Source organism: Puma concolor, chromosome B2 (assembly GCF_028749965.1).
Source record: "Puma concolor isolate L17-30 chromosome B2, mPumCon1.1.hap2, whole genome shotgun sequence".
Lineage (NCBI taxonomy): Eukaryota > Metazoa > Chordata > Mammalia > Carnivora > Felidae > Puma > Puma concolor.
The window spans coordinates 4,295,123-4,322,685 of record NC_141671.1 but is presented as its reverse complement, the minus strand read 5'-3'; the positions used below and the strand labels follow the sequence as shown (position 1 = coordinate 4,322,685).

The 27,563-nt window shown below is 48.2% G+C and overlaps 1 protein-coding gene across 3 annotated transcripts; it reads left to right on the top strand.

Annotated features, from left to right (window-relative positions):
* The first annotated feature begins 415 nt into the window (after positions 1 to 415).
* Positions 416 to 23,563, top strand: SLC17A4 (solute carrier family 17 member 4). Of its 3 annotated transcripts, none has more exons than XM_086706076.1 (12): positions 416 to 556; positions 7,972 to 8,094; positions 15,321 to 15,526; positions 16,029 to 16,262; positions 16,357 to 16,444; positions 16,937 to 17,023; positions 18,470 to 18,588; positions 18,711 to 18,872; positions 20,706 to 20,838; positions 20,919 to 21,028; positions 21,890 to 21,980; positions 22,915 to 23,563. In XM_086706076.1, exons 2-12 carry the CDS (start codon positions 8,007 to 8,009, stop codon positions 23,136 to 23,138), a joined length of 1,542 nt encoding a protein of 513 aa, XP_086562202.1. In that variant the 5' UTR covers positions 416 to 556; positions 7,972 to 8,006; the 3' UTR covers positions 23,139 to 23,563. The 3 variants fall into 3 exon arrangements, with proteins under 3 accessions (XP_086562202.1, XP_025772929.1, XP_086562203.1); XM_025917144.2 differs by having other exon boundaries at positions 20,919 to 21,066; XM_086706077.1 differs by lacking the exon at positions 15,321 to 15,526.
* The last annotated feature ends 4,000 nt before the right edge of the window (positions 23,564 to 27,563 follow it).

Here is a 27,563-nt window from a genome sequence, read left to right as displayed (position 1 = left end):
GATGTTCTGCTACCAAAGGGAGCGGAATCACAGGCGGTTAATTTTCACAGAAAGCCCAGTGGTCTCTGTGCCAACAGCTATAATCATAAAGCCACAAGGCATTTGAGTCAACCGCGGTGGATGCTACGTGTCCACTCTGTCAAAAGCCTCGTTCTGACAAACGGTCCTGGTGGAGACAGGGCTCAAAGGGGACGGGGACACACCTCATCCTGCTGAAGAACAGAATGAACACCCCTGGAAACAGGGGGCATGGGGTGTCAGGACCCTACAGAGAAGGAACGCGGATTCTGATGGGAAGATTGGGGAAGACAGGAGGGACCTTGCTGGCTGCGAAGCATGAGGACGATTTAAGGAGTCTGGTCTACTTGTCAATTGACAAATGAAAGTTAAAGATTAAACCACTGACCCAGTAAAATCTTCCCACCGAAGAGCAGAGCGTACGGGCTAACGGTTTTGAGGTAATCATTTACCACATGGGGATTTAAGGCACTGAAGAAAATGCTGAAAAACTTGGAGGCATTTTTTGGAAAGAAATGAGGACCCTGCACTCTCTCAGGTTAGTCTTCAGTCTTTCCCCTCAACATTCTGCTTTTGAGGGGACGGGGTGGGTCTTTTTCTCATTTGCTATTTTGGGGTAGAGGCTGTGGGGTAGTGAAGAGAACTCCTCTTTCCTAAGATAATTCTGCAAAGTGACAGAGAACATCACCTTTTCCTAGTAGAAGCAAGAGCTTCAGAACCCCAGGGAATAAAGCTTTAGGGAACAAAATCATCCAAAACAATAACTGCAGAAAGAGGGGCGCCTGGGGGGCTCAGTCGGTTAAGCGTCTGACTCAAGCTCAGGTCATGATCTCGCGGTTCGTGGGTTCAAGCCCGGCGTCGGGCTCTGTGCTGACAGCTGGGAGCCTGGAGCCTGCTTGGGGTTCTGTGTCTCCCTTTCTCTCTGCCCCTCTCCCGCTCAGTCTCTTTCTCTCCTTCAAAAATAAATAAACATTAAAAAAAATTAAGTAGCTGCAGAAAGAGAGAGAGAGAGAGTCTGAACTATCTGAAGCACATGGAGGTGAACCAGCAACTTTAAACTATGCTTTAAGGGTGACTATTACCCAAATACTGGGACTAGACTGGATACCTGCAGCTTAAGAGTCATCTACTGGGCTAATTTTTGTGCAATGCATTAATAATAATAATATAATAATAATAATAACAAAGCACTGATCACATCTATGGTGAGATAAAAAGGCAAAAGCTGAATTCTGAAAAGGAAGATTTTATCAGGGCTAAAAGATCAAATTAATCAAAACAGACAAGACGCCTCCAATGAATTTATGCATGGGGAGAAGTAAAACAAAATGGAATCCATGACGTTGGGAAGTAGTTATTGGGTGAAGATTTGGGGGCAGGGGACTCTGATTTGGGAGCTGTGAATATGAGTCCCAAGCTGCTTTGTGTACGGAGAAAATGTTCAGTGCTGAGGCCAGGTATAAAAACATGTGAGTTTCTAGCAGCTGAGCTGGGGACCTGAAGGAGGAGTCTCACTCCCCAGGGAGCTCACGAAGAAGACAGGGGTTCGTGCAAAGGGAAGAGACACAGAATCAGCACTGGCCGGGGAAACGGCCAACGGAGAGAAGAACGACGCGTTCAGCATCCTTGCGGGTTGTTCCTAATGTACTTAGTCTGATTAAATAGGGAAGAGGGATGACCTTCAAGTTTATATCTTACCCGGGCCCCCGGGCCCCCGGGCCCCCGGGCCCAAGCTACAGATTCACAGACGCAGTGCCTGCCAGGCCATCTTCTCTTCTCGGTCTAAAGGCATCTCGAACCCAACAGTCCAAAATGAAACTCTTATTTTCCTTCTGGAAACCCGCTTCCTTCCCGCTCGCTGCTCCCTTTCCCATCTCTACCGAGCACAACGCCACTCCCTCATTTGTTCAAGCCATACATCTAGAAATTTCCAACGATCTGCCCCATTCTCTCCTCCCCTCCCCACCTCGTCAGCAATTCTTGTTGGCTTTAACTCCAAAACAGCCCCACAGGCAGCCTCACCCAGACATCAATGCTTGCGCAGGCTACCACCGCCTCTGCCCAAGCTCCCGGTCTTGTCCCTTAGAGACCATGCACCACTCCGCAGCCAAGCAGCCAAGTGAATCCCGTCCCCTTCCTCAAGTTGCAGGACCCCACGTGGCATGGCCCCCGCCCACCAGTTAGGTCTCCCTTGCCACATGAACCTGCTCGCTCCCTCTGCACCGGACCTGAACGAACCTGCCGCTTCCTTGCCTGGAACGCTCTTGCTCAGGGCTACTTTCTTCTCACCCCTCCCACTGCAGCGCACATGGAATTTTCCATACAACCTGGTAAAGCACTTGCCCTCTTCTTGCTAGTTACCCAGTGGCTGTCACTGTGACCCTCAGCTTCTTCATAGCAAATGCCATTCTCGGGTTTTTCTTTTTCTTTTTTTTTTGAAAGTTTATTTCTTTTGAGAGAGAAAGAGGGCATAAGCAGCAGAGGGAGAGAGAGGGAATCCCAAGCAGGCTCTGCACTGTCATCCCGGAGCCCGACTCGGGGCTCGAACCCACAAACTGTGAGATCATGACCTGCGCCGAAACCAAGCGTTGGACACTCGACCGACTGGGCCCCCCAGGTGCCCCAAGGTTTTTCTTCTCCGGGGCGCCTCTCCTGGCGGCCCAGCTGGAGTTGACAAGGCAGTCCAAGCTGGCAGTGGAGGACGAGGGCAGGACACATCTGATGGAGGGCAAGGGACGCCGCCGGGGACGACGCGGGAGGCACCGCTGTCGGTTATCAGAATACCTGGCAAGTGCCTCCGTCCTAGCAAGTACAGAGAGGGGGCATCTCATGAGAACGAAGCCCTTTGGCCACAAATGCAAGAGAAAGGTCTAAGGACGCATAGCATTCCATTCGCCGGTTCAACAAACATTTGCCAAATCAATGAAGGAACTAGCAGTCAGTGACCTCTCAGGAGAGTCCTCACAGGGGCTGACTGTTGGGAAAAAGCGTTAGTCTGAAAGCCTTGGATCCCTGTGACAGATACTATCCTTTTAGCTCAACCAACTGCCCTACAGGTGGGCCGACACGATACACAAATTACATCTACAGCAACGCATCCCTTCGTTTGACGGGACTGCTCCCAGGGCCACCAGAGCCACGCACAGTAAAGTCCGCTGGCTGTCTTCAGCTTTCATATAATCGCATGTTGTAACTAAGAGGTCCGGTCTGATGGGAAGCACAGGCCTCCAAACTTTATCTCACAGTACAGCGTCTCCCTACGCAGATAAAGGGGGCTAAGCGTCCACTTGTCGTGCTGAGCACCGAGTCAGGTAGAGAACTTTCGGGTCGTTCTATTGGACGCCCCAAACGAACATGACGCCGTGTGTTAACTACACTTTTAAACACCAGATCTTCTCCCTGTCTCCAGCTTGGACCTTGGCGGGGTGGGGGGGGGGGGGGTCATGTGGCTTGGCTTCTCGTTCCCTTTCTCAGGCAGCTCCTTGCCTCACCCTGCTAAGGCTTCTGATCTTTCCAGGGCTGGTGGTTAGGGAGCCAGGGAGGCGGCTGGTAAGAGGCGGGAAGCGATTTGGGACAGAGACTCTCGTGGCCTGGCACTGGTGTTCTCGGGGCTTGGGAGGGTGGTCGATGCGGACTCCTTCAGAGAGCTCCCCACTGGGGACACCCTTACCACGCCTCTGTCAGCTGCTGGGCCTCCTGCGGCCCATCCGCCTCTTCTGGGGTCACGTGGCCCCTCTAGACAGTTCTCTGGCGCAGGATTTACTGTCGGCCGGAGCCCTCCCGAGTCGTCCACATCTGGCTCAGAAGGAGCCTGCCGCTCTCTGCCCGGGGCTCTTTGCACCTGCTGCCGGGACTGCTTCGGGTGCCCGACGGCTCGGCTGGCAGGGGCTCTTGCTCTGCTCTGCGCAGCCTCCTGCCCTTGGATTGAGGCAGATGTCGCTCACCAGCCCCTTCTCTCTCTCACTTGCAGGCACACAGCCAAACCTCCAGCGGACACAGGTCAAGGTCTCTGGACAGCCCCCTGGCAGGCAGCTTCTATCATCTGACACAAAGGGCAGGGCAGCGCCCGCCTCCCGCAACCCCCTCTCTCACGGAGGCAGGGTGAATGAGTGACAGACCAAACCAGCAGCTTTCTCTCGAGAAACTCTCTCTCAGCTTCTACATCTCAGCAGTTTGGGCCCTTGAAGTGCCCTTGAAGTGGGCTCAACAGCCTCCTTCTCGGTCCCAGATGCTGGTCTCCTACCACTTGGGAATGGAGGCCACACTCATTGTGGTGTTCTCAAAATAGTCTGGGTTCAGTCGCATCGAGTACAAGTCCCATTTTTTAATTAATTAATTAATTAATTAAAGTTTATTCTGAGAGAGAGAGAGAGAGAGAGAACGAGTGAGGGAGGGGCAGAGAGGGGGACAGAGGACCCGAAGTGGGCTCTGTGCTGACCAGCCTGATGCGGGGCTCGAACCCACGAGCCATGAGATCGTGACCTGACCCGAAGTCGGACACTTAACTGACTGAGCCACCCGGGTGCCCCGAGTAAGAGTCCCACCTTAACATCCAGGCGTGCACACACACAACACACACACATACAGGCGCGTGCGCGCAAATCCGTGCACAATCTGTGAAGGGATCCGTCAGGATGAAAGATTCCCAAGCTCCAGACACTGTGACCAGCTCTTATGACAGTTGTGCTGTTGCCGCCGTTTTAGATATATTTTTGAATCACAGTAATCATTCATAAATATAGCATTGTTGTAGTTCATTCAACACCACAGATCCAGTTGAGTTCCCTGGTGCCCATTCTTCCCGAGGGAAGGACCACGCTTACCGTATTATTGTAGCTTAATTTTAAAACCAGAGCTCAGGACAACGTAGATGACAGCTGTCACTGTCTCTGTGTTAGGATTTTTCTGTTCATAGTTTTCTGCTCCCTTACAAACACACAAACTACACAATGCAATGTTATATTTATGTACGCTTCCCTTGTTTTATTTCCATGGTACTTCTTGTTCTGTAACTTGCTTTCTCCTTGTTTTTTTCAAGTTTTTATTTTAATTCCAGTTAGTTAACATGCAGTGTCACACTAGCTGCAAATGTACAATATAGTGATTCGACAATTCTGCATCCAGCGCTCATCTCGACGGGTGCCCTCTTTAATCCCCACCACCTGTTTCCCCCTCCCCCCACCCTGCCTCCCCTCTGGTGACCATCAGTGTTTTCTCTACAGTTAAGTCTGTTCCTTGATTGGTCTCTCTCTCATTCTCTATCATTTTTGCCCCTCTGCCTCTTTATTTTGTTTCTTCGGTTCCACCTATGAGTGAGATTGTATGGGATTTGTCGTCCTCTGACTTATTTCGCTTAGCATTATACTCTCTAGCTCCATCCACATCATTGCAAATGGCAAGATTGCATTCATTTTATGGCTCAGTGATAGTCCATCGTATGCGTATATCACTTCTTTATCCATTCATCCATCGATGGACACCTGGGCTGCTTCCATATCTTGGCTACTGTAAATAAGGCTGCAATAAACATCAGGGTGCATGTATCCCTTGGAATTTACAACTTGCTTTTTTCACTTAATATGTCTTTTCTTTTTCTTTTTTTTAAAAGTTTATTTATTCTGAGAGAGAGAGAGAGAGAGAAAGCGAGAGAGAGAGAGAGAGAGAGAATCCTAAGCAGACTCCACACTGTCAGAGCACAGCTCGATGCAGGGCTCAAACTCACGAACTCATGAGATCGTGACCTGAGCTGAAATCAAGAGTCAGATGCTTAACCAACTGAGCCACCCAGGCGCTCCTTAATATACCTTTTCAATCTTTATATACTTACGTGGAGAGATTTTATGAATTCTTTTCGATGACTGTATAGTATTCCAAAAAATATGTGCTTTACTTAATTACTTAAATGTTAATGACCTTTAATTAGCTGCTAATTTTTCACTTCTCCAAATATTGCTACAAAGACGGTCTTGGGACATACTTTCGTGTAGCTGTGCGTAGTACTCTCTGGTAGACGCCATGAAGCACCAATATCAAGTGGAAAGATGCACCGATTCCCACAAATAGCTTATCTCCCCACACTGTTGCCTAAACTCAGCGATAAGTCTTTTAAATATTTATGGAAGCAAATGGGTAAGAAATAACAAGATCTGGTTCTTCTAATGTCCATGTCTTTGAAAGTAAGGCAGGGTGTATTTTCCCGTATCTGTTCGTCATCTGTTTATGTACTGTCCTGGTAGTTAACACACTCTTCACCCACTTTCTGATACTTTGTCTTTTTTTTTTTTTATGATCTTGAAGTTTAAAAAACCCCACTCTCTTATCTGATATCATACTGTAATTCATTTCTACCCTCTCATCCCCGCTAATGACCTCTTATGGCATCTATCGCTACGGATAGTTTCATGCTTTTTTGCATCCCACGGGATCCTTATGATTAGATGCAGGTGTAGCTGAGTGTAGCTTTAACTTCATTTCTCGGGCTTCAGACTCATTGTGATTCCTGAATCTGAGGAATATTGTTTCATCCGTTCTGGAAAAGCCTTGATCATTATTTCTTAAAGTACTGCCTCTCCTCAAGTCTCTTCCTTTTCTTCTCCTAGAAGTCTCATTCGACATATTCTGGACCTTTTCATTCTCTTCTCCAGGCCCCCTAATGTTGCTATCATACCTCATGATCTCCCTGAGCTTTATTCTGTATCATTCACGTAGCTCTACCTTTTATTTCACTCATTCAGTCTTTTAGATACGTCTAGTCACTTAGTTTCCTATTTTAATGCCTAAGTTTGCCGTTCAGATTTCAAGTAGTGTCTTTCTTAAACCTGCCTGTTCTGTTGGGTGTCTTCTATGTTTTAGAGACTATCCTGTATTTCTTCACTTGTTTTAAGCACGCTTATATAATGCATTTATCAGTGTATTTTACCCTTGGAAGATCTCGGCAATTTGATCTGGCCATGTGTTCAGTCCGAGGGTTTGCTTTGGATGGTTGCTTCTGTGACTTTATAATTTTGGATCTCCATATTAAGTGGAGCTTCACCTTCAGTAATTCCATGTGATCTGTGTTGAGGACATCAGCCTGGGCCCAGTTCTTAGAGGAGTTGTTCAGTTGAGAAAGAGTTCTCAGACAATGAAAACTGTGTAAATTCCAACCCCCAACTGTCCATGATACAGTTGTGAATTTTCAGAATTTCCAGGAGAGGCTCTTTATTTTCAAACCAGAGCTCAGGACAGCATAAGGTTGTCATTGGCTCGCTGTTGCAAGGGACAGAGCCTCTTTAACTCAGTTTTGAACTCCTTCAAGGGCTCTGGTTCTGTAATACGATCTCCACTACAATCGCCTTCCTGGCAAGAAGATAGAGGTCTAAGGCTCTATCCCTTATCCCCAGGGACCTCAAGATCCCGCGTCACAGAAGCTGATGCTGGCTCCTCACCCAAGTCCCAGGGTCACTGAAGAGTTAGCTCATACTGCAAACTTTTCATTACATCCATGGGGATATCTCTTGCTATCTTTGGAGCTATGTCTTTAAAAAGATGTTTGCCATATTTCATCTGGTATCTCTAGATGCTTGTAATAGACAGGTTTTTGGGTAATTTAATCCACTGGAATCTTCTAGATGAAATTTCAAAGACTGTCAAGTTTTAACATCCAGTTGATTCCTATATCCATTGAGAGACACGGGAACACAGAACTGGAAAGAATGTTATGACCCATTAAGGCAACCCATACCGGACCCTTCATTTTTGAGACGCAGAGACTAACAACAGGGTAACTGTGACCTTTCCAAGGCCACACATTTGCCTACTGATAGAGTCTGGACAACACATCAGGTCTCCTGAACCCTGGTCTAGCACCTTTCCCACCAAATATTTCCTCCTCCTTCTTAGAATTGGGGCACTGTCATGTGTGATGTTGGACACGTGTCACCCTGTATTTGCTTTTGTGTTCTTTTATTTCAGGAGGTGAACACCAGTCCTGGGAGAAGACAACCAAAATGTCTACCAGAGCAGAAGCTGAGGCAATGGGACATATTTCCAGTGATGGCAATTTCAATATGGCTCAAGCACAAACCTCCAGGAAAGGTAAGTTCACGTACTTGGATCTGTGTCACCTTGACTTCCCTGTTGGTGATACACAGCGTCTTCTTGCTACCACCAATTGCCAAGGACTCCAGACAGCTATAAAGCATTTTTTACTGAGAATTATTTCACTTCTTGCAAGAAACCTTGAAGGTACATAGGACAGGTAGGTATCAAGACATGATTTACAGATAAATAAAAATTCAGAACAGATGCTAAGTAGAAAACATGGAGACCAGTCTTGGTTTTTCCGATTCTAAACTGAGGAGCATCCCACTAGATCTCTCTGCCCATATAGATCCACACCTGCCTCAAAGAGAGAAGGCTTTTCCTTTCCACCATATCCGAGAAGTCACTTTCCATCTTCCATGTTGTCTAAAGCACGACCAAGAGCTTCTCACTCAGAAGAACTGTTGAACACCTTATTTTACTCTAAATTTCTAATGACTCAAGAGCTGTGTGATTCATTAATTTTCTTACGGATATAAGCTTTTCATAAGATAATGTCTTTGAGGGAGTGCCTGGGTGGCTCAGTGGGTTAAGCTCTATGCTTGATCTCGGCTCAGGTCACGATCTCACGGTTTGTGAGTTCGAGCCCCACCTCGGGCTCTGCACTGATGGCAAAGAGCCTGCTTGGGATTCTGTCTCTCCCTCTCTCTGCCCCTCCCCACGTGTGTGCACACACTCTCTCTCTCTTGCTCTCAAAATACATAAATAAACTTAAAAAGAAGACAATGCTTTTGAAAAGTAAAGCACTAACCAAGATGGGATGCTTCACAATACTCAACATTTCGGCCAGGGTGTCTGCTGGGAAGTGGGCATATCTGAAGGACAAGAGGATTCTCTGCATCTTACCCATCGAAGAAGAAATCAGGACAGATGCCTTCTCATACCCCATCTACAGTTAACTATGAGCCACTTGACCTGGAACGAATACTATTCCATTGCCTGGCTTCCTCATCTGCAAAATGGGAGAGCTCGACTCTTGCATCCCTAAGACCTCATCCACTTCTAAACACTTAAGAGTCTAGAGGACAATACCCTCGGCCAAATTCTCCTATCCTAACTCTCTCTCGCCAACATCAGAAATATAAAGAACTTGTGTATAAACATTTCCCACGTTTGCAATCCTGATTTTGCCATTTATGAGCTGTGTGACCTTAGGGAAGTTACTTGAACTTTGTGTGTTTCCGTTTCCTTATCTGTAAAGACAAAATAATAGTGTGTACCTCACATCACAATTTAACGAGGATTAAATTAGTTATAATGTGTAACCCATTTAGAACAATGCCTGGCACACAGTCAACACTACATAAACTTTATACAGAGTTGATGATCATCAGCTCTCACACAGTGTTCCTGGCTCAGCCCACTTTTTGGCAGTGGTGACACTCATAGCCAACCTTCCTGGTTTCTTCTAGTCTCCTAGGACATCCGCCCTACCATTTTGCTTAGTCCTCTGCTGAGGACTAATAATAATGCATCACTCTGATGACCATGTGCAGCCCTGAGTGGGTGATTTTCAAGGGGACAACCAAACGTCACAGGCAGAAATCCCACATCTACCATCAACGACCCTCACACATGGGCCTGTAGCTGCCTCATGGCATCATGGCTTCTCACCGTCCACCCTTCCAAACCTTGCCAGAACGCCCTCCTTGTTGGAATCCTGTTCACATGGTAGATTGAGGGCTGCCATTTTCAGGTATCTGTCTCTCTGCTACTGTGGAGAACTTGGCAAGGCAAGGATGGAGTGAGAATCTTCACAAACAGCATCAGGCATAGCTTCCTTCCTCCCCATCGAGAGCCCACGTGGAAAGAGCCCCAGCCCATGGAAAGAATGTCACTCAAAGGCCAGTCTACAATCACATCCCTTTCTGAAAGTCACAGAAATAAACAAGCACACCACTTGAGAAAGTATCTCCATCTAGGTTAAAACTAGGGGAACTGTCCCGGGGTGCCTGGGTGGCTCAGATGTCCAACGTCAGCTCACGTCATGATCTCACAGTGCTGACAGCTCAGAGCCTGGAGCCTGCTTCAGATTGTGTGTCTCCCTCTCTCTCTGCCCTTCCCCCACTCTCTCTCTCTCTCTCTCTCTCTCTCTCTCTCAAAAATAAATAAGCATTAAAAACAAATCTAAAAAAAACCCCACAAAACTAGGGAACTGTCCCTACCACACACTACAAAAGCTAAGACTTGTGGATTGGTTTAATACATTCTAGATGATATTGAGAGAGGATGTCAAGAGCTGACCAAACTCTCGTCCTTGGAGCATGGTACAGTGACACAGAAAGACAGGGGGACACTGAAGCCTTGGCTCATGCTTCCTAGCTCTGAATGGCAGTGTCTAGAGGCCAGTAGACCACCAGCAGCAGGGCGAATCTGCAGCGCTGGGATATGGGGTGAAGCTCCCATGGGCCCCCATCCTGATGTCTACCCCTCCACAGCTCACCCATCTTTCTAAACACTGGCATCCTAGCATCTCGAGCCAGTAGAACAGACCAGGGAAAACATGCGTGATGGCAGAAATTAACTGGGACATTTGGGAGACTTGTCCTCAAAATCTACCAGGTCATCGCAAAATTAAAATGCAAGAGTCGTGGGGCACCTGGGGGGCTCGGTCGGTTAGGTGTTTGACTTCGGCTCAGGTCATGATCTCGCAGTTCATGGGTTCGAGCCCCGTGTCGGGCTCTGTGCTGACAGCTGGGCGCCTGGAGCCCGCTTCGGATTCTGCCTCCCTCTTGCTCTGCTCCTCCCCGTCTCTGCTCTCTCCCTCTCTCTCAAATATAAATAAACATTTTTAAAAAAATGTTTTTAATGGAAGAGGAGTTACTTCCCTTGGACTGGTGAAAGAAATGCAAGATGCCATCCTCCCACTCACACACGCCCTGTTACCATCACATGACAACGGGGCCTCAGACCACAAAGGTGGCCCATTGCAAAGGTTTCTACACACGGGCACGAAATCACAAATGATTGACCCTTATGGCCCAAGACTGCAGAGACGAAGCACAAGGGACCCATGTGAATACTTTAGCACAGAAAGGAATAAAAAGAAATGTATCAGATAAAAGAGCGATCGTCGCATAATGAGTGCATGCTGTGAGCCAGACACTGTTCTGAGCACTTTATATGGATTAATTCACCGAATCCTTGCAACAACCCTTCAAGGAAGGTGTTACTAGCATCGTCACCATTGTACAGGAGCCAGAATTCAAGCACAGAGGAAGTAAGATTTAAGTCATCAAGGCACAAAGAGGCGTCATCTGGATTTCAACCCCAGCGGTCTGATTGCTAACCATTATATCACACTGCTGTGCTGATTTTATCTGGGGACACTGAGGACTGTTTTCATTCCTAATTTCAGTTCTCAAGAATAAGAAGAAGCTTAGACAGTAGGAAGCAAATCAACAGAAGAATGTGAAGGAAGAACCCCACGTAGATGTGAAAGGAAACTGAAGAGGAAAATACATTACTTCAGAGTTAAAAAGGAATTAGCTGCAGCAAGGAAAGAAATTATCACTACAGAAAATCGAATCAGTGACACAGAGCCAAGGCTTAAAAAAGTCACGGAGGACGCAGAGGGTTAGCAAGTCAAGAGGATCAAAAAACGATCGGCAGGAAGAAGGGAAGACAATGAAGATTGTCTAAGAATAGATGAAAGCAACTGCATTACGCATCCAGTTCACTGAGTCTACAGCTTCAAGGAAAGTACTTGGAAAAACAGAACAGACAACTCAAATGTAGAAAAAGTGAACGCAGGGGCGCCTGGGTGGCTCAGTCGGTTAAGCGTCCGACTTCGGCTCAGGTCATGATCTCGCCCTCCGTGAGCTCAAGTCCCGCGTCGGGCTCTGTGCTGACAGCTCAGAGCCTGGAGCTTGCTTCGGATTCTGTGTCTCCCTCTCTCTCTGACCCTCCCCTGTTCATGCTCTGTCTCTCTGTCTCAAAAATAAATAAACATTAAAAAAAATTAAAAAAAAAAGTGAACGCAAATCATGAAGGAAATCGCGATAAAATCTACGTACAAGAGCTGATCCTTTGAGAGCAGATGCCATTCGCCGCAGTGAAACAATTCATAACTCAGATCGATCAGGCAGAGAGATTCAACATAACTGATGGTGGGGACAAAGGAGACGAGGCATTTAAGATACATAAGGTGTTAGTTACAAGGAAAGCAGATAATATCCATACTTTCTATGAAAATAGAATTTATCAATTTGCATTAAGAAAACTCGTTCTTGTCAAAAAACCATGTAAGAAGTGAAGCAAGTTGTTGAAAAGTTAACCCTTTTAAAACAAAGTAGATCTTGGTGGTTTCGCTAGAAAAATTCGGTGAGATTTTATGGAACAGGAAATGTCTATGTATCCAGGGCTGAAGAAATAACAAATATTTACGTAGATGCTACACCTTAAGTGTAGTTCCTCACTGCTTCAGTGTGGACTGTGCGTGTGACTTCTTCCAGAGGACAGTCTGGAAAGGGAGAACACAGGGGTAACTTCCCAGTGGAGAAACCTGACACTACCTCAAACCAGGTGATTCAAGGCTAGTATCAGCAGTGATAAGTCATGTTGATAGTATGGACCCTCGATACGTGAAGAGAATGGCAGCCTTCCTCTCAAACACACGTTGCCTTAGTCCAGTCATGAAAACATATCAGACAAATCCCAGTCGAGGGACGTTCTGTACACTATCTGACCACTGCTCTTCAAGATCCTGAAGGCCATCAGAAAAGAAAGTCTGAGAAACTGTCATAGCCATACGTATGCCGAGGACATGTGATGATTAAATGTACTATGCTATCCCGAATGCAATTCTGGAACAGAACACAGACATCAGGTAAAAACCAAGAAGTCTGAATAAAGTGTAGACTTTAGCTAATAACAACACATCACAGGAGGTCCATCAAGTGTGACAAATGCACCAGAGCAATAGAAGATGTTTGTAACAGGAGCCCCGGGGTGACTCAGTTGAGCACTGACTCTTGATTTCGGCTCAGGTCATGATCTCAGGGTCATGGGATTGAGCCCCACGTCAGGCTTTGCGCTCAGCATGGAGCCTGCTTAAGATTTTTTTCTCTCTCTCTCTAAAAAAAAAAAAAAAAAAAGTTCGCAAAAGAGGAAAATGGTGTGAGGTGTACAGAAATTCAGTAATTTTGTTAAGTCTAAAACTGTTCTAAAATAAAAAGTATATTAAGACAAAACAAAATGGCTATTCACCTAAAATACTTCAGGTCACAGGTTGAGATGGAAAGCCTAAAACTAACTTTCTTTATAAAACTAGCATGTCAAAAATTACACCCCCACAATTATTCACAGTAACATTCACCCAAATTCAATTATATACACTAACGTAAAATTCTAGCCAAAATATTTGCAAAATAAGTCATGTGTTTTCATTAAAACATCCTATTAGGAAGAGATCAATTCAAGAAAGTAAGGAGAGCCAAATGCTATTAATAAATAATTATAATGAACTTACATAAACTCAATTCTCACTCAGGACCTTGAGGTAGGTTCTATCATTAGCCCCATTTTACAGGTGGAATACTGAGGCTACAGATAGTTCAGGAACTTGCCCGGGAGCACACAGCTGTTACTAGAGCAGATCTGGGTATCCTGACTGTATGATTCAAATACATTTCATAAAACTCATGCAGTCACATAAAAGTAATAAGAAACAGGACCAGGATAGCTTCATGCAATGAAAGGACAAGTCCCACCAGCCTACTTAACAGTGTGATGTGCGAAACATTCCCCAGAAATCCAGATAGGACAGGACTGGCCGCTCTCTCTGCTTCTATTTAACAGTTTAGAAACTGCCAGTGAATAGATTACCCAAGAGAATGAAATAAATGGTAAACATGACAACCATAATCACCTATTTTTTTCTATTATTAGTACTTAACACGTACATAGGATTGGTTTTCTGCTCTCAACTCAAAGGAAGAAAATGTGAGAATGATAGGGAAAAGAAAGGACTGCTCTGGAAACAATAAAAAGTACGTTAAGAAACCTGGGTGGGACGTAAACTGAAGAGAGCTGTAAAATCTCACCCTGGACCAGAGAAAAAGACTTGAATCCCCAGGGAGCCATCGTTACGTTGACTAGGAGCAGACATGCTACACGAGTGGCCATCCCTCTCAATCTGATCTGCCTTATCTATACGATGTTCTCAAAACGCCAACGTCAATTCCTGTGGATGGGGGAGGGGAGAGTCTCAACTAAATGCCCCCTGAGTTACACCTGGTGATCTGTCTGTCCACCCCTGGAACCCGCCAGGAGGATCCCCACACAGCAGGAGATGGGGCTGGCCATCTGGAGCGTGTTTGCCAGGAGCCAGGAAAGGGGGCACCCACGTGCCTTGAGGACAGGGTTACATATTGTATCTCTGAGATTTCTCTACAGGGCCAGCCGATGGATCCTTCTAGCTGCTGCCAAACTAATGCATCTGGACTCAACCCCAGGGACAGCCCCAGAGCCCCCATGGATCACTGGCACATTTTACGCGAGCCTCAATTACAGTTTCGAGATGAAGTTACATGCTTCTGACATCCGACCTAGCCTACCTTTCAAATTTCGTCTCCTCCCTTCCCCTAACCCGTTAATCAGCCGAGTTCCCTGGTAACAGGGTGGGGCACTTGGGAGTCATTTCCAAAAACTCCTGCTCTTACTATCTGTATCCCATCAACCACGGCTTCTAGCCAGTTCTTTGTCCAATCTCACTTCTTCGTCTTAAATGTTTATTTTTGAGAGAGAGAGAGAGAGAGAGAGAGGCAGGAGTGGGGGACAGAGGATCTGAAGTAGGCTCCGTGCTGATAGCACAGAGCCCCATGAGGGGCTCGAACTCACGAACCGTGAGATCATCATCTGAGCCAAAGTCGGATGCTCAACTGACTGAGCCCCCCAGGCACCCCCCAATCCCACTTCTTTCCAGCCTCTCTCATGAGCTCATCCCAGAGCCGTCAGGAAAACTTTCCTAACACTTGCTCTGGCCAGTTCCACACCTTCTTCAAGTCTCCGCTCAAGTAACGGTTCTGAGGAGGTTCCTGACCCCCTCACCCCCTGGGGGGCGGGGAGGGACAGGTGTCCACCAGACACCTACAGAGGAACCCCTGCTCTCTCTCTGTTTCTGCCTCACAGACAGACTGCAATCTTCTCCCCTTTCCAGACTTACGAAAGGCGGGAGAAAAGCACCCCAATGATAAGACTTTCTGTGCCCCCCACCTCAGGCTTTTGTTCAGTCCGACACGGGCTGGCCCTCATCGTGCATCTCTGCAATTTTTCGATTTTCACCCAACAAATGAACCTGAGCATAGCCATCCCAGCTATGGTGAACAACACAGCCCTGGCTGGCCCATCCAACACCTCCACAGAGAGGCCTCCCACCGCCCCCCAGGACAGCTGGAGTGAAACTCTAAAAGAATTTAAGCCAATGGTAAGTTTAATGAGACTCTGCACCGTTCGACCTAAAGGGTTATTTACTTATTAAGCACCTACTATGTTCGACGAAGTGTATTACACACAAACATACTGTATCGCTAAGCAGATTATATCTCTACTTGTGTCTAACGCTGCAACCAGGGACTAAGCACGCAGGATATCATTCTACTCGTTAGCAGACACACGTTTTTCCCCTACAAGGACGAAAACCACCACACACACAATTAAGTTCCACAGATTTATGTTACTTTTGCTTTCTTCCTTCGCAGATTTTAAAAATCACCTTGCCTAGCATAGCATGTGTTTTCTTTGTAGCCTTTCTCTCTTTAAGGGATCTCTTAGGTCTTGGTTGGTCATTAACTGTGTAACCAGGGAAACTGTGTAAAGGCAAAGAGTACCTTGGGCATATGCTTGGGTTTTCCTAATGAACTTGGCAGACTGGAGGCACTGGAGAGAGGTGGCCAAAGATAAACAGTGAGATTCTCTTTGTCACCCAGGCCCCTACGTATGACTGGAGTCCTGACATGCAGGGGATCATTCTCAGCTCTCTCAACTATGGCTCCTTCTTGGCTCCAATCCCTATTGGCTACATGTCTGGAATATATGGAGCGAAGTACTTGGTTGGTATTGGTCTGTTTCTTTCCTCGGTCTTGACCTTCTTCATCCCACTGGCAGCTGATGCTGGAGCGGCCTTCCTTGTTGTCATTCGGATAGTTCAAGGCATAACCCAGGTACCAAGATGCTTTCTAAGTAAGTATAAGTGGAATACGGATAGGTTCCCAAATGACCTCAGATAGCCAAGAATGGGACTTTTTTTTTTTCCAGGGTATGGTATTAACAAGTCAGTATACAATTTGGGTCAAGTGGGCTCCCCCACTGGAAAAGAGTCAGCTCATCAACATTGCCATATCAGGTAATGGATGCCTTAAATTCTCAGCTCATATGCATTAAGAGTACTCTGCAATGGCCTATGGACAGAAGCCAAGACTTTATAGTCCAACTACCCTGTCTCCTTGCTCTCAAGCACTACTACCCTGCAGTATCTTTTTTCAAATCATAACTGGTTGCCAACTGCGTACCAACCACGGTTGTAAGTGCTTTGCACGTGTAAATGTCATTTTAGCCTTGGAACAAGCTTATAATTCAGCTGTACATCATTATTTCCACTTCACACAGAAGGGAATCTGAGATACAAATAGACTAGTCCAACATCCAACTTGTCCAACTTGTCCAACATCACACAGCTCCTGAGTGAAGGAGCGGGATTTGAACCAAGGTAGTCTGGATCGCCGCTCATAACTTTAATCGCTGTGCAACTCAGCTCTGGGAAGGGGTCAGTCTGGAGGAAGCACACAGAGTCCCAAGCCTGACTCACACTCAGAACATCCTCACATATTCTGTTCAGGGCAACTGCTGGGATCCTTCATCATTTTCCTCATCGGTGGTTTCCTGTGCCAGACCATAGGGTGGCCTTATATCTTCTATATCTTTGGTGAGTGGGGGCTTTTCATATCTTGGGATTTTTGTATCACAACAGAGAATGCTGGGCATGATTTTCGTGATGTGAGTCATCTGTGGTTAACCAAATCCTGATAGATAGGAATATTTGTGTAACTAAAGTGGATAATGCTCACAGATAATCACGTTATGAATCTCGCAAAATGACATTTAAATCTCAGTAGCCTGAATGTGGAGCTAGAAAAACCAATGACTTTACAGGCATCATAACAGTCCATCCTGCTTCTAGACCGAACCCACAAAGAACCCCAGAGAGGTTTCTATTATAAGATGTTGGAAATGTTATCTTGGTGGGATTATGTTTTTAGTTACGTTTATTTAATTCATCTTTTAAAATTCTCCTACTATCACAACCAGAAAATTATGAGACTGTGACCTAACCACAAAATGCCAATTGGCGTAGAGAATCAACCAGTAGAACCTGCAGGACAGGGCAGACCATGTGAGGCTCAAGAGTGGCTGTACTGCCCTCAGAGAAGCTGCAGAAGCTTCCAAAGACACACGGACGATTCCAGAAGCAATATTCTACTACTTCAAAATACTGCCTTCCCCCTCGCCCTGGTTGGGATCTGCTGGGCTGCTCTCAGCTAATGCTTGTGTTTGGCTTTTTAAAACGTCTCTGAAACCCCACCTGTAAACCGTGTGATTCTTGTAAGATCACTGAGCCCCAAGGGTGCTTCTGTTCGAGGAGAAGACTCTTAGATCAAGGGTGCCTGTACCATCAGGTCCATATATTCACTAGAAAAAATATATATTCACTAGTGTGTGAAGATTGGTTACGATAGCTTGTCAACCTCCAAAGGCTTTGTCATAGACACTTCAAAGGGCAGGTTACAAAAATGACTCAAGCAATGAGAGGCTAACTCTGCTCAAGATTTCCAGAAATAGTAAGCAGTACCTACAAAGCAGGAACTCAGTACAGTATTTGTGGACTTCCTCCGTTCTCGATGTATGACAGCAGTCATTTTTGTATCTGCTCCTCCCTACTTGGTTTCAAGTTCCTTGATGGCAAAATTGTACCTTTGTACTTACTCTTCTATTCTCAAAACCAAGCAGAATGCCTGTATGGTATTTCTACACTCTATGGTAACTCCTCACAGTGCCTTTGTGGAAAAATGTGTAAAAGACAAGCTAGCAAGTAAAAAGAGCCATCGAGACTTTAAGACCCTAAAAGAGAAAGTGTTAAGATCAATTTTATTTCCACTCAACACTCATCAGGCCGGGTTGTCCAACGGTGTCATCATGTATGTGTAAGTGGTGGGGAAGCACCCTCCACCAATGACAGGGCCACGCAGGAGGGTGTGGATGCAGGGAGGAGTGGCATCTTGGGGACAGTCATTCTGTCAACCGCAGCAATCCTCTCAGTGTGGTGTCAAACTGAAACAACTCGCAACCAGGGCTAACCGGACCCTCTTCCTAGGTGGAATTGGCTGTGCCTGTTCTTTTCTCTGGTTTCCTCTTTTTTATGACAACCCCATAAATCATCCGTTTATCAGCACTGGTGAGAAGGAATACATCATGCGTTCACTGGCTCAGCAGGTGCACTAATGAACTTCTCTGCCATTTCCCTGGGTCCGTCTGGGTGGCTCACGGGTGGGGAGGGCATCAGCACAAAGCTCTTGTCTTCTGATGGCAGGGTATTGAGAGATGCTTTCTTCCAGGACTCTTCACCAGCCTGGTCTCTGCCCATTAAGGCTATGGTCAGATCCCTACCACTTTGGGCCATTTTAATCTTTCATTTCACTGAATTCTGGAGTTTTTATATTTTTATGGACTACACACCAACATACTTCAGCACCATACTTCAAGCTAACGTAAGAGACGTAAGTACAGAGGAAGCCCATTCTGTTCTCCTGCTTAAATGCTTCGTTACGTAAATCTCTGTCCCGCTCATGGCTACAACATCCAAGGAAGTGAGCCTGGGACTTTTGTGTAGGAAATGCAACCCTGTTCACTTGAATTCGGATTCATCTCACTGGGACCTACGGCTTTCTGGGGAAGGCTGGTATGGTTCTAAGTAAGCTTGACGTTCAGAGGATGTCGTAATTCTTAAGGGACCTACGTCCCTTATGTTATGTTCAAAACGATCAACATTTGCAAACAAGGCACCCTGCTGGCAGCACAAACAATAAAGGGGTAACAAAACAAGTTCTGCCTCGGAGAAGAAGCCTCCACGGGGAGGCTTAACAACAAATGCTGAAGACGAGGGACTATTAACAGGACATAAAGTTCCAAATAAGCCTTCTGCCAGAAACTTAAAGGCAACGTTCTTTAACAAATGTTTTTTATTCAAGTGTGACACATAAAGAGAAAAGTGCCCATGTGTCCAGCTCTCTGTTCACAAAATGAACAGATGCTGAGATAGTCTGGCAGGAGCCTTTCAATTCCTATAACATGGAGGCCTTTTTTTAAAAAATGTTTTTATTTTTGAGAGACAGAGAGAGACGGGGCGCAAGCAGGGGAGGGGCAGAGAGAGAGGGAGACACAGAATCTGAATCAGGCTCCAGGCTCTGAGCTGTCAGCACAGAGCCCTATGCAGGGCTCGAACTCACGAACTGCAACATGGTGACCTGAGTCGACGTTGGATGCTTAACCGACTGAGCCACCCAGGCGCCCCTGAAATACATTTTTTTTTAAGTTTACTTATTTATTTGGAGAGAGAGAGTGTGCATGTGCACAAGTGGGGGAGGAGCAGAAAGGGGGGGGGGACAGAGAGAGAGAGAGAGAGAGAGAGAGAGAGAGAGAGACTCCCAAGCAGGTTCCACACTGTCAGCACAGAGCCCGATGCGGGGCTCGAACTCATGAACTGGGAGATCATGACCTGATCCGAAGTCGGACCCTTAACCGACTGAGCCACCCAGGTGCCCTGCATAAACGTTTATAGCTATTGTCAAATTGCCCCCACAGGACACTGGTAATACTTGCAAGTACCTGATTACCTACAGCATCACCATTGATCACGTCAAAAAAACTGTTGGATTTTTGCTAGTTTGACCCATGAAAAATGGCATTCGGACAGCTTTTTGTTTTTGTTTTACTTTGAGGTCAGACATCTTTTAATAGGTTCAGGAGTCACTTATTTTTCCATCCCTGTAAACTGTTCCTATCCTGTGTCTATTTTTCTATTGGGTTTTGTTCTTTTTAAAACCTATTTCCAGGTGACATTTACACGTAAAGAGAACATTAATTTTTTTTTTTCCAAATTGAACTACATGCATGTTTTTCCTCAGGCACTGGAATTGGGTTGGCTCAGTCCAGTAACATGAAATTTGTATTAAAGATGATAATGTATATAAAGAAAAGCTAAGACATTAAAAAAAATTAAAAAAAAAAAGGCGGGGGGGAAGCGCCTGGGTGGCTCAGTTGGTTAAGCATCCAACTTCGGCTTGCGTCATGATTTCGCAGTTCGTGGGTTCAAGCCCCATGTCAGGCTCTGTGCCGACAGCTTGGAGCCCAGAGCCTGCTTCAGATTCTGTGTCTCGCTCTCTCTCTGCCCCTCTCCTGTTCCCACTCTGTCTCCTCCTCTCTCTCAAAAATAAACAAACATTTTAAAAAAGAAAGAGAAAGAAAAGCTACAGATGTGGACAAGCCAGCTTGTCAATCTGTGTCGTGCTGTGGGGAGTGAGGCACGCTGCTCACTTCTCTCTGGTCCTCAGAGTGGGATCCTCACATCCCTGCTGTTGGTGGCTGCCTTTATCTGCACTATCTTCGGAGGTCTATTGGCAGATTTCCTTCTCTCCAGAAAACTCCTCCGACTCATGAGCATCAGGAAACTGTTCACCGCCATAGGTAAGGACGAAGGGGACGGGGATGGATGCGGGAGGCTCAGGACAGTTGCTTTACTTCTCTCTGTGCCTGTCCCGCTGCAGGGGTTCTCGTCCCATCTGCAGCCCTCGTGTCCCTGCACTGGACCAGATCCAGCCTGAGCGCCACCATGGCCTTGTTGGCACTGTCTTTCAGCACCACCACTTTCTGCCAAGTAGGCGCTTTTGTTAACTTCTTGGACATCGCTCCTCGGTAGGAACCCCTCGGCCTCATCCTCCCAGAAGCTCAGTTCAGGCCCAACGGCCCTAAACTCGCTCTGACGCACCAGTTAGATGCCAGCAATACATGTGACAGCTCACAGGAGATGTTAGTGACAGCCCTACGTGCAAATAATTCCTGGAAGGGACCCAAGGCTAGTCAGCCCCTGGGAACTTAGTTTTCCAAGGGGAGAACAGGGGGAGGCAGTGGCCACACTCACTGCTCGACCAGGGGTGGAGGGGGGGGGGGACTCACACCAAGCTCTCTGTCAGGAAACGCTGCAGTCACACAAGGGTGGATCCCTGGAGGGCCCGTAAGGCTCACATAAAGCTTTAATAGAGATCAAGCTTGAATAAAGGGATAGCAAGTGAAACACGGGCCTCTCCTAGAGGTGGTGTGGAAGATGGCTGGGACTTCCACCTGTAGCTCCCGGGACCCTTTCCCGGTCACAACACATGCCAGTTTTAGACACCTAACCACCATGACACAAGGGAGAGGCTTTGGTCTCGCCCAGTGAGGCATCTTTTTTACCCCAAGACAGGGCCGCAGGATCAGGTTCCTGAGACTGAGAGAACACACAAATGTGGTGCAAACCATCCATCTGGACGTTTTGTATCCACCATGTTGACCGGTTCGTACAGCTTGCCCTGGGGAGTCTCAGACCCTCACATGGGCTTCTACTGATCACCAGTCAGCACGTTTCACTCAGCTTGGACCAAGGGTCAGCCCCAGGCATCCCCAGAGATGAGCACAGGGTTGCAGCAAGTAAGCAGAGATTAACGGTTTGCTTATGCTGGAACATTCTTTTCTGTCTCAGGTACACTGGCTTTCTCAAGGGACTATCACAAGTCTTTGCTCACACATCGGGAGCCATTTCTTCCACTCTTGCTGGATTTATAATGAATCAGGTGAGGTCAAACGCTCTGGTGAAAATATGCGTAAGAGAAACCCGTAGAGGTCACTCAGCAGAAGTCAGGCTGAAGACATTTTTGTCCCCTCCTCAACGTGGCTCCACTTAAAGCTCTAGAGTCCTGAGCCCCCTCGTGATCTAACCCCCTCGTGATCTAACCCTAGGCTCAGCTCATGCTGGGCAATTACCATGTTGAGGGTGTGGAGTGATGAAGAATGCGCAGTTTTGGGAGTTTAGGCTTTAAGAATCCTTAGAAGATGAGCCTTTCATGCTCATCATCAAAATTTCTAGCAATATTCACGGCACCGCTTGCCACATATACAGCGGCCAACCGTTCTGGTGTGCCTGTGATTGAGGGGCTTCCCTTCCAGTCGCTGACCAACAGCAGTTTTTAATATGGATATTCTCAAACTGAATTTGTTTCCCTTGTTATGCCTTCATTCATTCATCCATTCATTAATTCAACATTAGCACATGCCACGCACTGTTTCAGGGAATAAAGCAAACAGAAGTCCCTGCTCTGGTGAAGCTTGTTGTGGCCGACAAAAAACTAATGATATAAGTAAAACATACCGCGTATGGAACAGTGGCCAAGTGCTCAGAGAAGAATAACACAGGAGAGGAGAACAGGGTACATCAGAAGGGGCGGGACTGCGGTTTTAAAAAGGGTGGTTGTGGAAGGACTCACTGGAAAGTAACATTTAAGTAAAGACTAGAAGCAGACAAGGGAGCCAAATGGCTATCTGGGGGGAGGAATGTTCCAGCAGAGGGAGAGGCCAGGGCACAGGAAATGACTTGTGTCTTCTAGGACAGACCAGGAAGCCCACAGAGGCGGGGGTGGGGGTGGGGAGGAGGACGCGTGCCAGAGCCTTCCTGACTCGGAGGGCCAAGGGCTAGGAGACCGCTGACAATTTGTTGCCTCCTGCTTCCAGGATTCCGAGTTTGGCTGGAGAAATGTCTTCTTGATTTCAGCTTCTGTGAACGTATCAGGCCTGGTCTTCTACCTGATCTTCGGGCAAGCAGAGGTCCAGGACTGGGCCACAGAGCAGACACTCACTTATTTCTGAGCAAACCGGACGCCCGAGATCCTAATGCTCAGCCATTCATTGTTTGCCCTCGTGGGCATTCCCTCTTAAGCACCTGCTTGACTGGTTAGCCATTCAATTTGAATTGACTTTGTTTCCAGTAATTTCTCAGAGACCTCGGCTGTGTAGGACTGAAGGTTCCACTCGTGGATCGTTCAGGGGCGGGTAGGGAAAGGCTCGTTATTTAACTGTGAGCTCCTGAAAGCATTGGTGTATCTGCATTTCTAGCGTTCTGCACTCTTTCCTCTATTATTGTGACATAAGAAAAAATATGTAATTGCGGAGGTGCCTGCGTGGCTCAGTCGGTTGAACGTCCGACTTCGGCCCAGGTCATGATCTCACACTTCGTGAGTTCGAGCCCCACGTCGGGCTCTGTGCTGACAGCTCAGAGCCTGGAGCCTGCTTGGGATTCGGTGTCTCCCTCTCTCTCTGCCCCTCCCCAGCTCATGCTCACACTCTGTCTCTGTCAAAAATAAATAAATTAAAAAAAAATTTTTTTAAATACGTATTTTGTCTCTGCCCCCACTCTCTGGCACAGAGCTCCAGAATTTCAGATTAGTAATTCCTCCAGTGATAGACATGATAGGAGCACCTGTTGTCATAGTATCTGGACCCAGTCCCTGGTTCCCAAAAGAGCTTCTAAGACCCTTGGACTCTGTGGAGTGATGAGGGTGTCTCTGGTCTTGTAACGGGATGGCTGGGAGCTGGGGGTGCCGGGGAGCTTCAGGATGGGACTGGTCTCCAGAGACACTAAGGCACTGTGGAAGGTTAGAACTTTCAGCTCCACCATCCTGCCTCCCGGGAGGGGAGAGGACCTGGAGATCGAGTTATTCGTCAGCTGCCAATCATTTCATCAATCATGCCTGCGCAATAAACCCTCTATGGACAACTTAAACGACGGGGTTCCGAGAGCACCCGCTCTGGTGAGCGTCCGGAGGCCCCGGAGAAGCGGGGCGCCTGGCGCGGGCACGGGAGCTCTGCGCCCCTGCCCGCACTGCTCGCCCTCAGCAGCTTCTCCATCTGGCCGTTCCTGGGTTGTGTCCTGTCTAAGAAACCAGTAAGAGTAAGTGAACTGTTTTCCCGAGTTCTGTGAATCATTCTAGCCAATTTTCAAACCCGAGGAGGGGGTCGCGGGAACCCACGACCTCGTAGCTGGGTCAAACAGAAGCGTGGGTACCGCGGGCACCCACTACCTTAACTGGCGTCCGAGGTGGGCGCAGCTTTGTGGCACCAAGCCTTTCTTAACCAGTGGGGTCTCTGCTAATTCCAGGTAGTTAGCGTCAGAGTTGAATCCTGTTGTGGGACGCCCCGCTGGGGCCCACAGGGGTTTAGAGAACCGCTTGGTGTGGAAAACTCACGCCTTTGGTGTCACAAGTGTTCTGAGCATGGAAAAGATTCTCCTTTCGTCATCTGGGTAAAAGCATCAGGGGCCCGAGGACAGTGTGTCCCCTAACGAAGCAGGAAGCTGGAACCATGGGAGCAAGAACAAGAGAAACTGCGTCCAAACCTCCAGAAGATGAACCCGACAGCGACCTGCAGCAGCAGGGCCAGACAACAGAAGCCGCGGGGTACGCGATGCAGAGTCGTAGGCCAGGAGGTCAGAGCCAGTCAAGCCGGCGTCGCATCAAGGGAGGAGGGACGCAGGGCCATTCTGACGCTTCGCATAAGCAAGACGCCCCGGTGAAAAATACCGAGGACGATGAAGGCCGAATGTGCTGTGACCGGAGAAATGCACACGCCTGCGACGAACGGCAGTGGGGAGACTTCAACCGCTCCCCATGACTTGCTTCCTACGGACGCTGGCGTTGGAACCAGAGCCGTTTCCGTGACGCGTATAGTCTCGGGCTTCCCCCAGACTCCGCGTCCAGCAGCTACCTCCTTTCCGGCCATCTGGGCCTCTGCCCCACATCTGGTTTGTGGATCCAGGTAGATCCCTTACATCTGAGTGAACAGGCATTGCCTGGTTTCCTTCCTGTGCCCTCAAACACGTGTTCGTGCCACCACACCCGTCTCGGGTGCCCTTCCTCGGCTCCCCTGACTGCCGGAACCCTACCTGCCTTCAGCGAGCCTCCATCAAGAATCATGTCACTACCTTAACGCTTCTTCCAAAAACCTGTGTTTAAGCCCTACGCCGGCTTGACCCCATCCCAAACATCCGGGGAGTGTGTGGTGGGCAGTACTGGGGCCATCGACAAGAGCCACAGCATTAAGCACCAAATGAATATTAGTGAACGCACAACATGGGGGCAGGGCCGAGACCGAAGTCAGAGCTAGCCTCGGGAGGACAGTGTCTCAGGAGAGTGGATGGCACAGTGCCTGTGGAAAACGGAATAACCGGGGCTACACCGGCCGCAAGCACGGGTGATCAGAGCACACGTGTGGGCCTGAGGGTGACGGAGGGCCCCCGGCCGCACAGTTTCAGCTGAGCTGGGGCTCGAAGGACAACAGTGAACAGATACAGGAGGTGGATGGGGAGGGCCCTCGACGAAGAGGGCACAGCACCAGCAAAGGTTTGGTGGCAGGAGGGAGCAATCCAGTATCCAGAGTACAGGGAACGAGCGACGTGTGGTTTGTGAGGAGGCCGGAGAGGCGGGGAGAGCGAGAACACACCGTGCGGCCGGGAAGCGCGTTGGTCTTTCATCCGGAAACCAACAGGAGAGGTGTCAGGGGAAAGGCTGTAATCAGGGTCGGAGGGTTCCGAGGTTTTCGCGCGAGGGACCGGGCGGAAGAAGGAGTTCGCGGTGTAATCCAGGGGCAAGCGCTGGGCCCCGGAGGTGGGAGCTCACGTGGTGCGGGGTAAACAGACTGTTTGCCACAGGAGATACGCCTGACAAGACTCGGGAACTAAACGGGAGCAGAAGGTGTCTGGGGTGACTCTGAGGTCTTGGTTTGCTACCCGATGGAGGGAGATGCCTCTGAGACAGACAGAGTTCATTCCCAAGTGAGGATGACAAGAAGGAAGGTCTGGGCTTCACGCAGGAGATCTTGGCTTCAGGCAGAAATCCAGCAAACGTCTTGATGTAGGCGCTGCTTGAAATGCTTAGCATGGCTGAGGGGGCCCTGGGGGACAGGATGGCACAAGGGAGGGAAAGCCTGAGAAGGAGCCTCAAAGAACTCCAACACTGAATGGCCGGCCTGGGGGATAATTCGTCTTTTTAAGAAAAGGGAAAAAAAGAAATGACTAGAATGAGAGGAGAACCAAGAGACTATGGTGCTAAGAGAGGGAAGACAAGAGCCTGTGCTCCAGAAAAGAGTGCAGTCGCCCATGGCATCTGCGGGGACGGGTAGGTTAGGGGGTCAGGCAGTGGGACGGGCAGGTTAGGGGGTCAGACAGTGGGAAGAGGGGGTCAGGCAGTCGGGTGCCGATAGGTCTGGCAGTGGAGGGGAGGGGAGAGGCGAGGGGGCAGGAGCAGGAGGACACGGGATGGAGAAAGGAGCTTACAGGGGCACCCGGGGGGCTCAGTCATTGAGCATCTGACTCTTGATTTCGGCTCAGGTCATGATCTCAAAGTTCATGGGATGGAGCCCCGCATCGGGCTCTGTGCTGACAGCATGGAGCCTGGTTGGGATTCTCTCTCCCCCTCTCTCTGTTACACTCTGTCAAGATAAATACATGAACTTTAAAAAAAAGAAAAAGAAAGAAAGAAAGGAGCTTACAGCAGGTACGTTTAGAACCTGGGGGCAGAATGTAGCTGAAAGAAAAAAATGGGTTCTGCTAAAGCACATGTGAATGGCAGGTTTCTGGAAAGGCTGGGGGAAGGGAGGAACACTGGGGCCGGAAGCCCAGCTGGGTGGATGATGAGCGATGCGTGAGGGTGGCTCCTGCCCTTTCGCCAGATGGCCCAAGACCGTGCCCTGCCCGCTAGCAGGACTCCAGGGGGCTGTCGTCGGGGTACGTGGCTTCTCTTGTCTTCCAGCACGTGGGTAAGTGAAAGGTCGGCGGTGCTCTTTGAGAAAGGGGGAAGCGACCGGTGAGACACCAAGATGCCCTGTGGGTGGCCGCCTCCCTTGGGGCTCCTTGGAGCTCCTCCCCCACCGCCCCCTTCCTTTAGGACAGTCCCCCCTGGTCCCCCTGACTGCAGACCACGACATACATTATTTTATAATATCCTTAACACAGGCGCAGTGTCTCGTATACAGTGTCAATGAGTGTGTGTGCGCGAGCGTGTGTTCAATCCCCGCATGACTCCATGAATGGAAGGAATGGCCCGTGGGGGTGCGGGAGACCAGTTAGCCAAGAAATGACTGACAGGGTAAAGGACCCAATTTTTCTTTAATTTCCTTTGTTTTCCAGAACATACAATTATCTAAGCCTACGAATTCCTTTCCTCGTCCCATCTGGTGTTGAGTTGGGGGGGACTGGGTGTCTGCACTCAGCAACTCCAGCAATCAAAAGCCAGTCCCAGGCTCTCAGCAGCAGGGATCACGGCGTGTGCCCACCACGGCAGAGTCTCTTATCGGTTTCCGATCCACCCCATCGATACGTACTCCTCCCC

What these genes read in the sequence shown, in the direction of transcription:
- SLC17A4 (XM_086706076.1), top strand. Translation starts at nt 8,007, where the DNA reads ATGTCTACCAGAGCAGAAGCTGAGGCAATGGGACATATTTCCAGTGAT. An exon ending in TGCGTTCACTGGCTCAGCAG is followed by an intron (nt 18,589 to 18,710) that starts GTGCACTAATGA and finishes GCTTTCTTCCAG; the next exon opens with GACTCTTCACCAGCCTGGTC. An exon ending in TTCAAGCTAACGTAAGAGAC is followed by an intron (nt 18,873 to 20,705) that starts GTAAGTACAGAG and finishes TCTGGTCCTCAG; the next exon opens with AGTGGGATCCTCACATCCCT.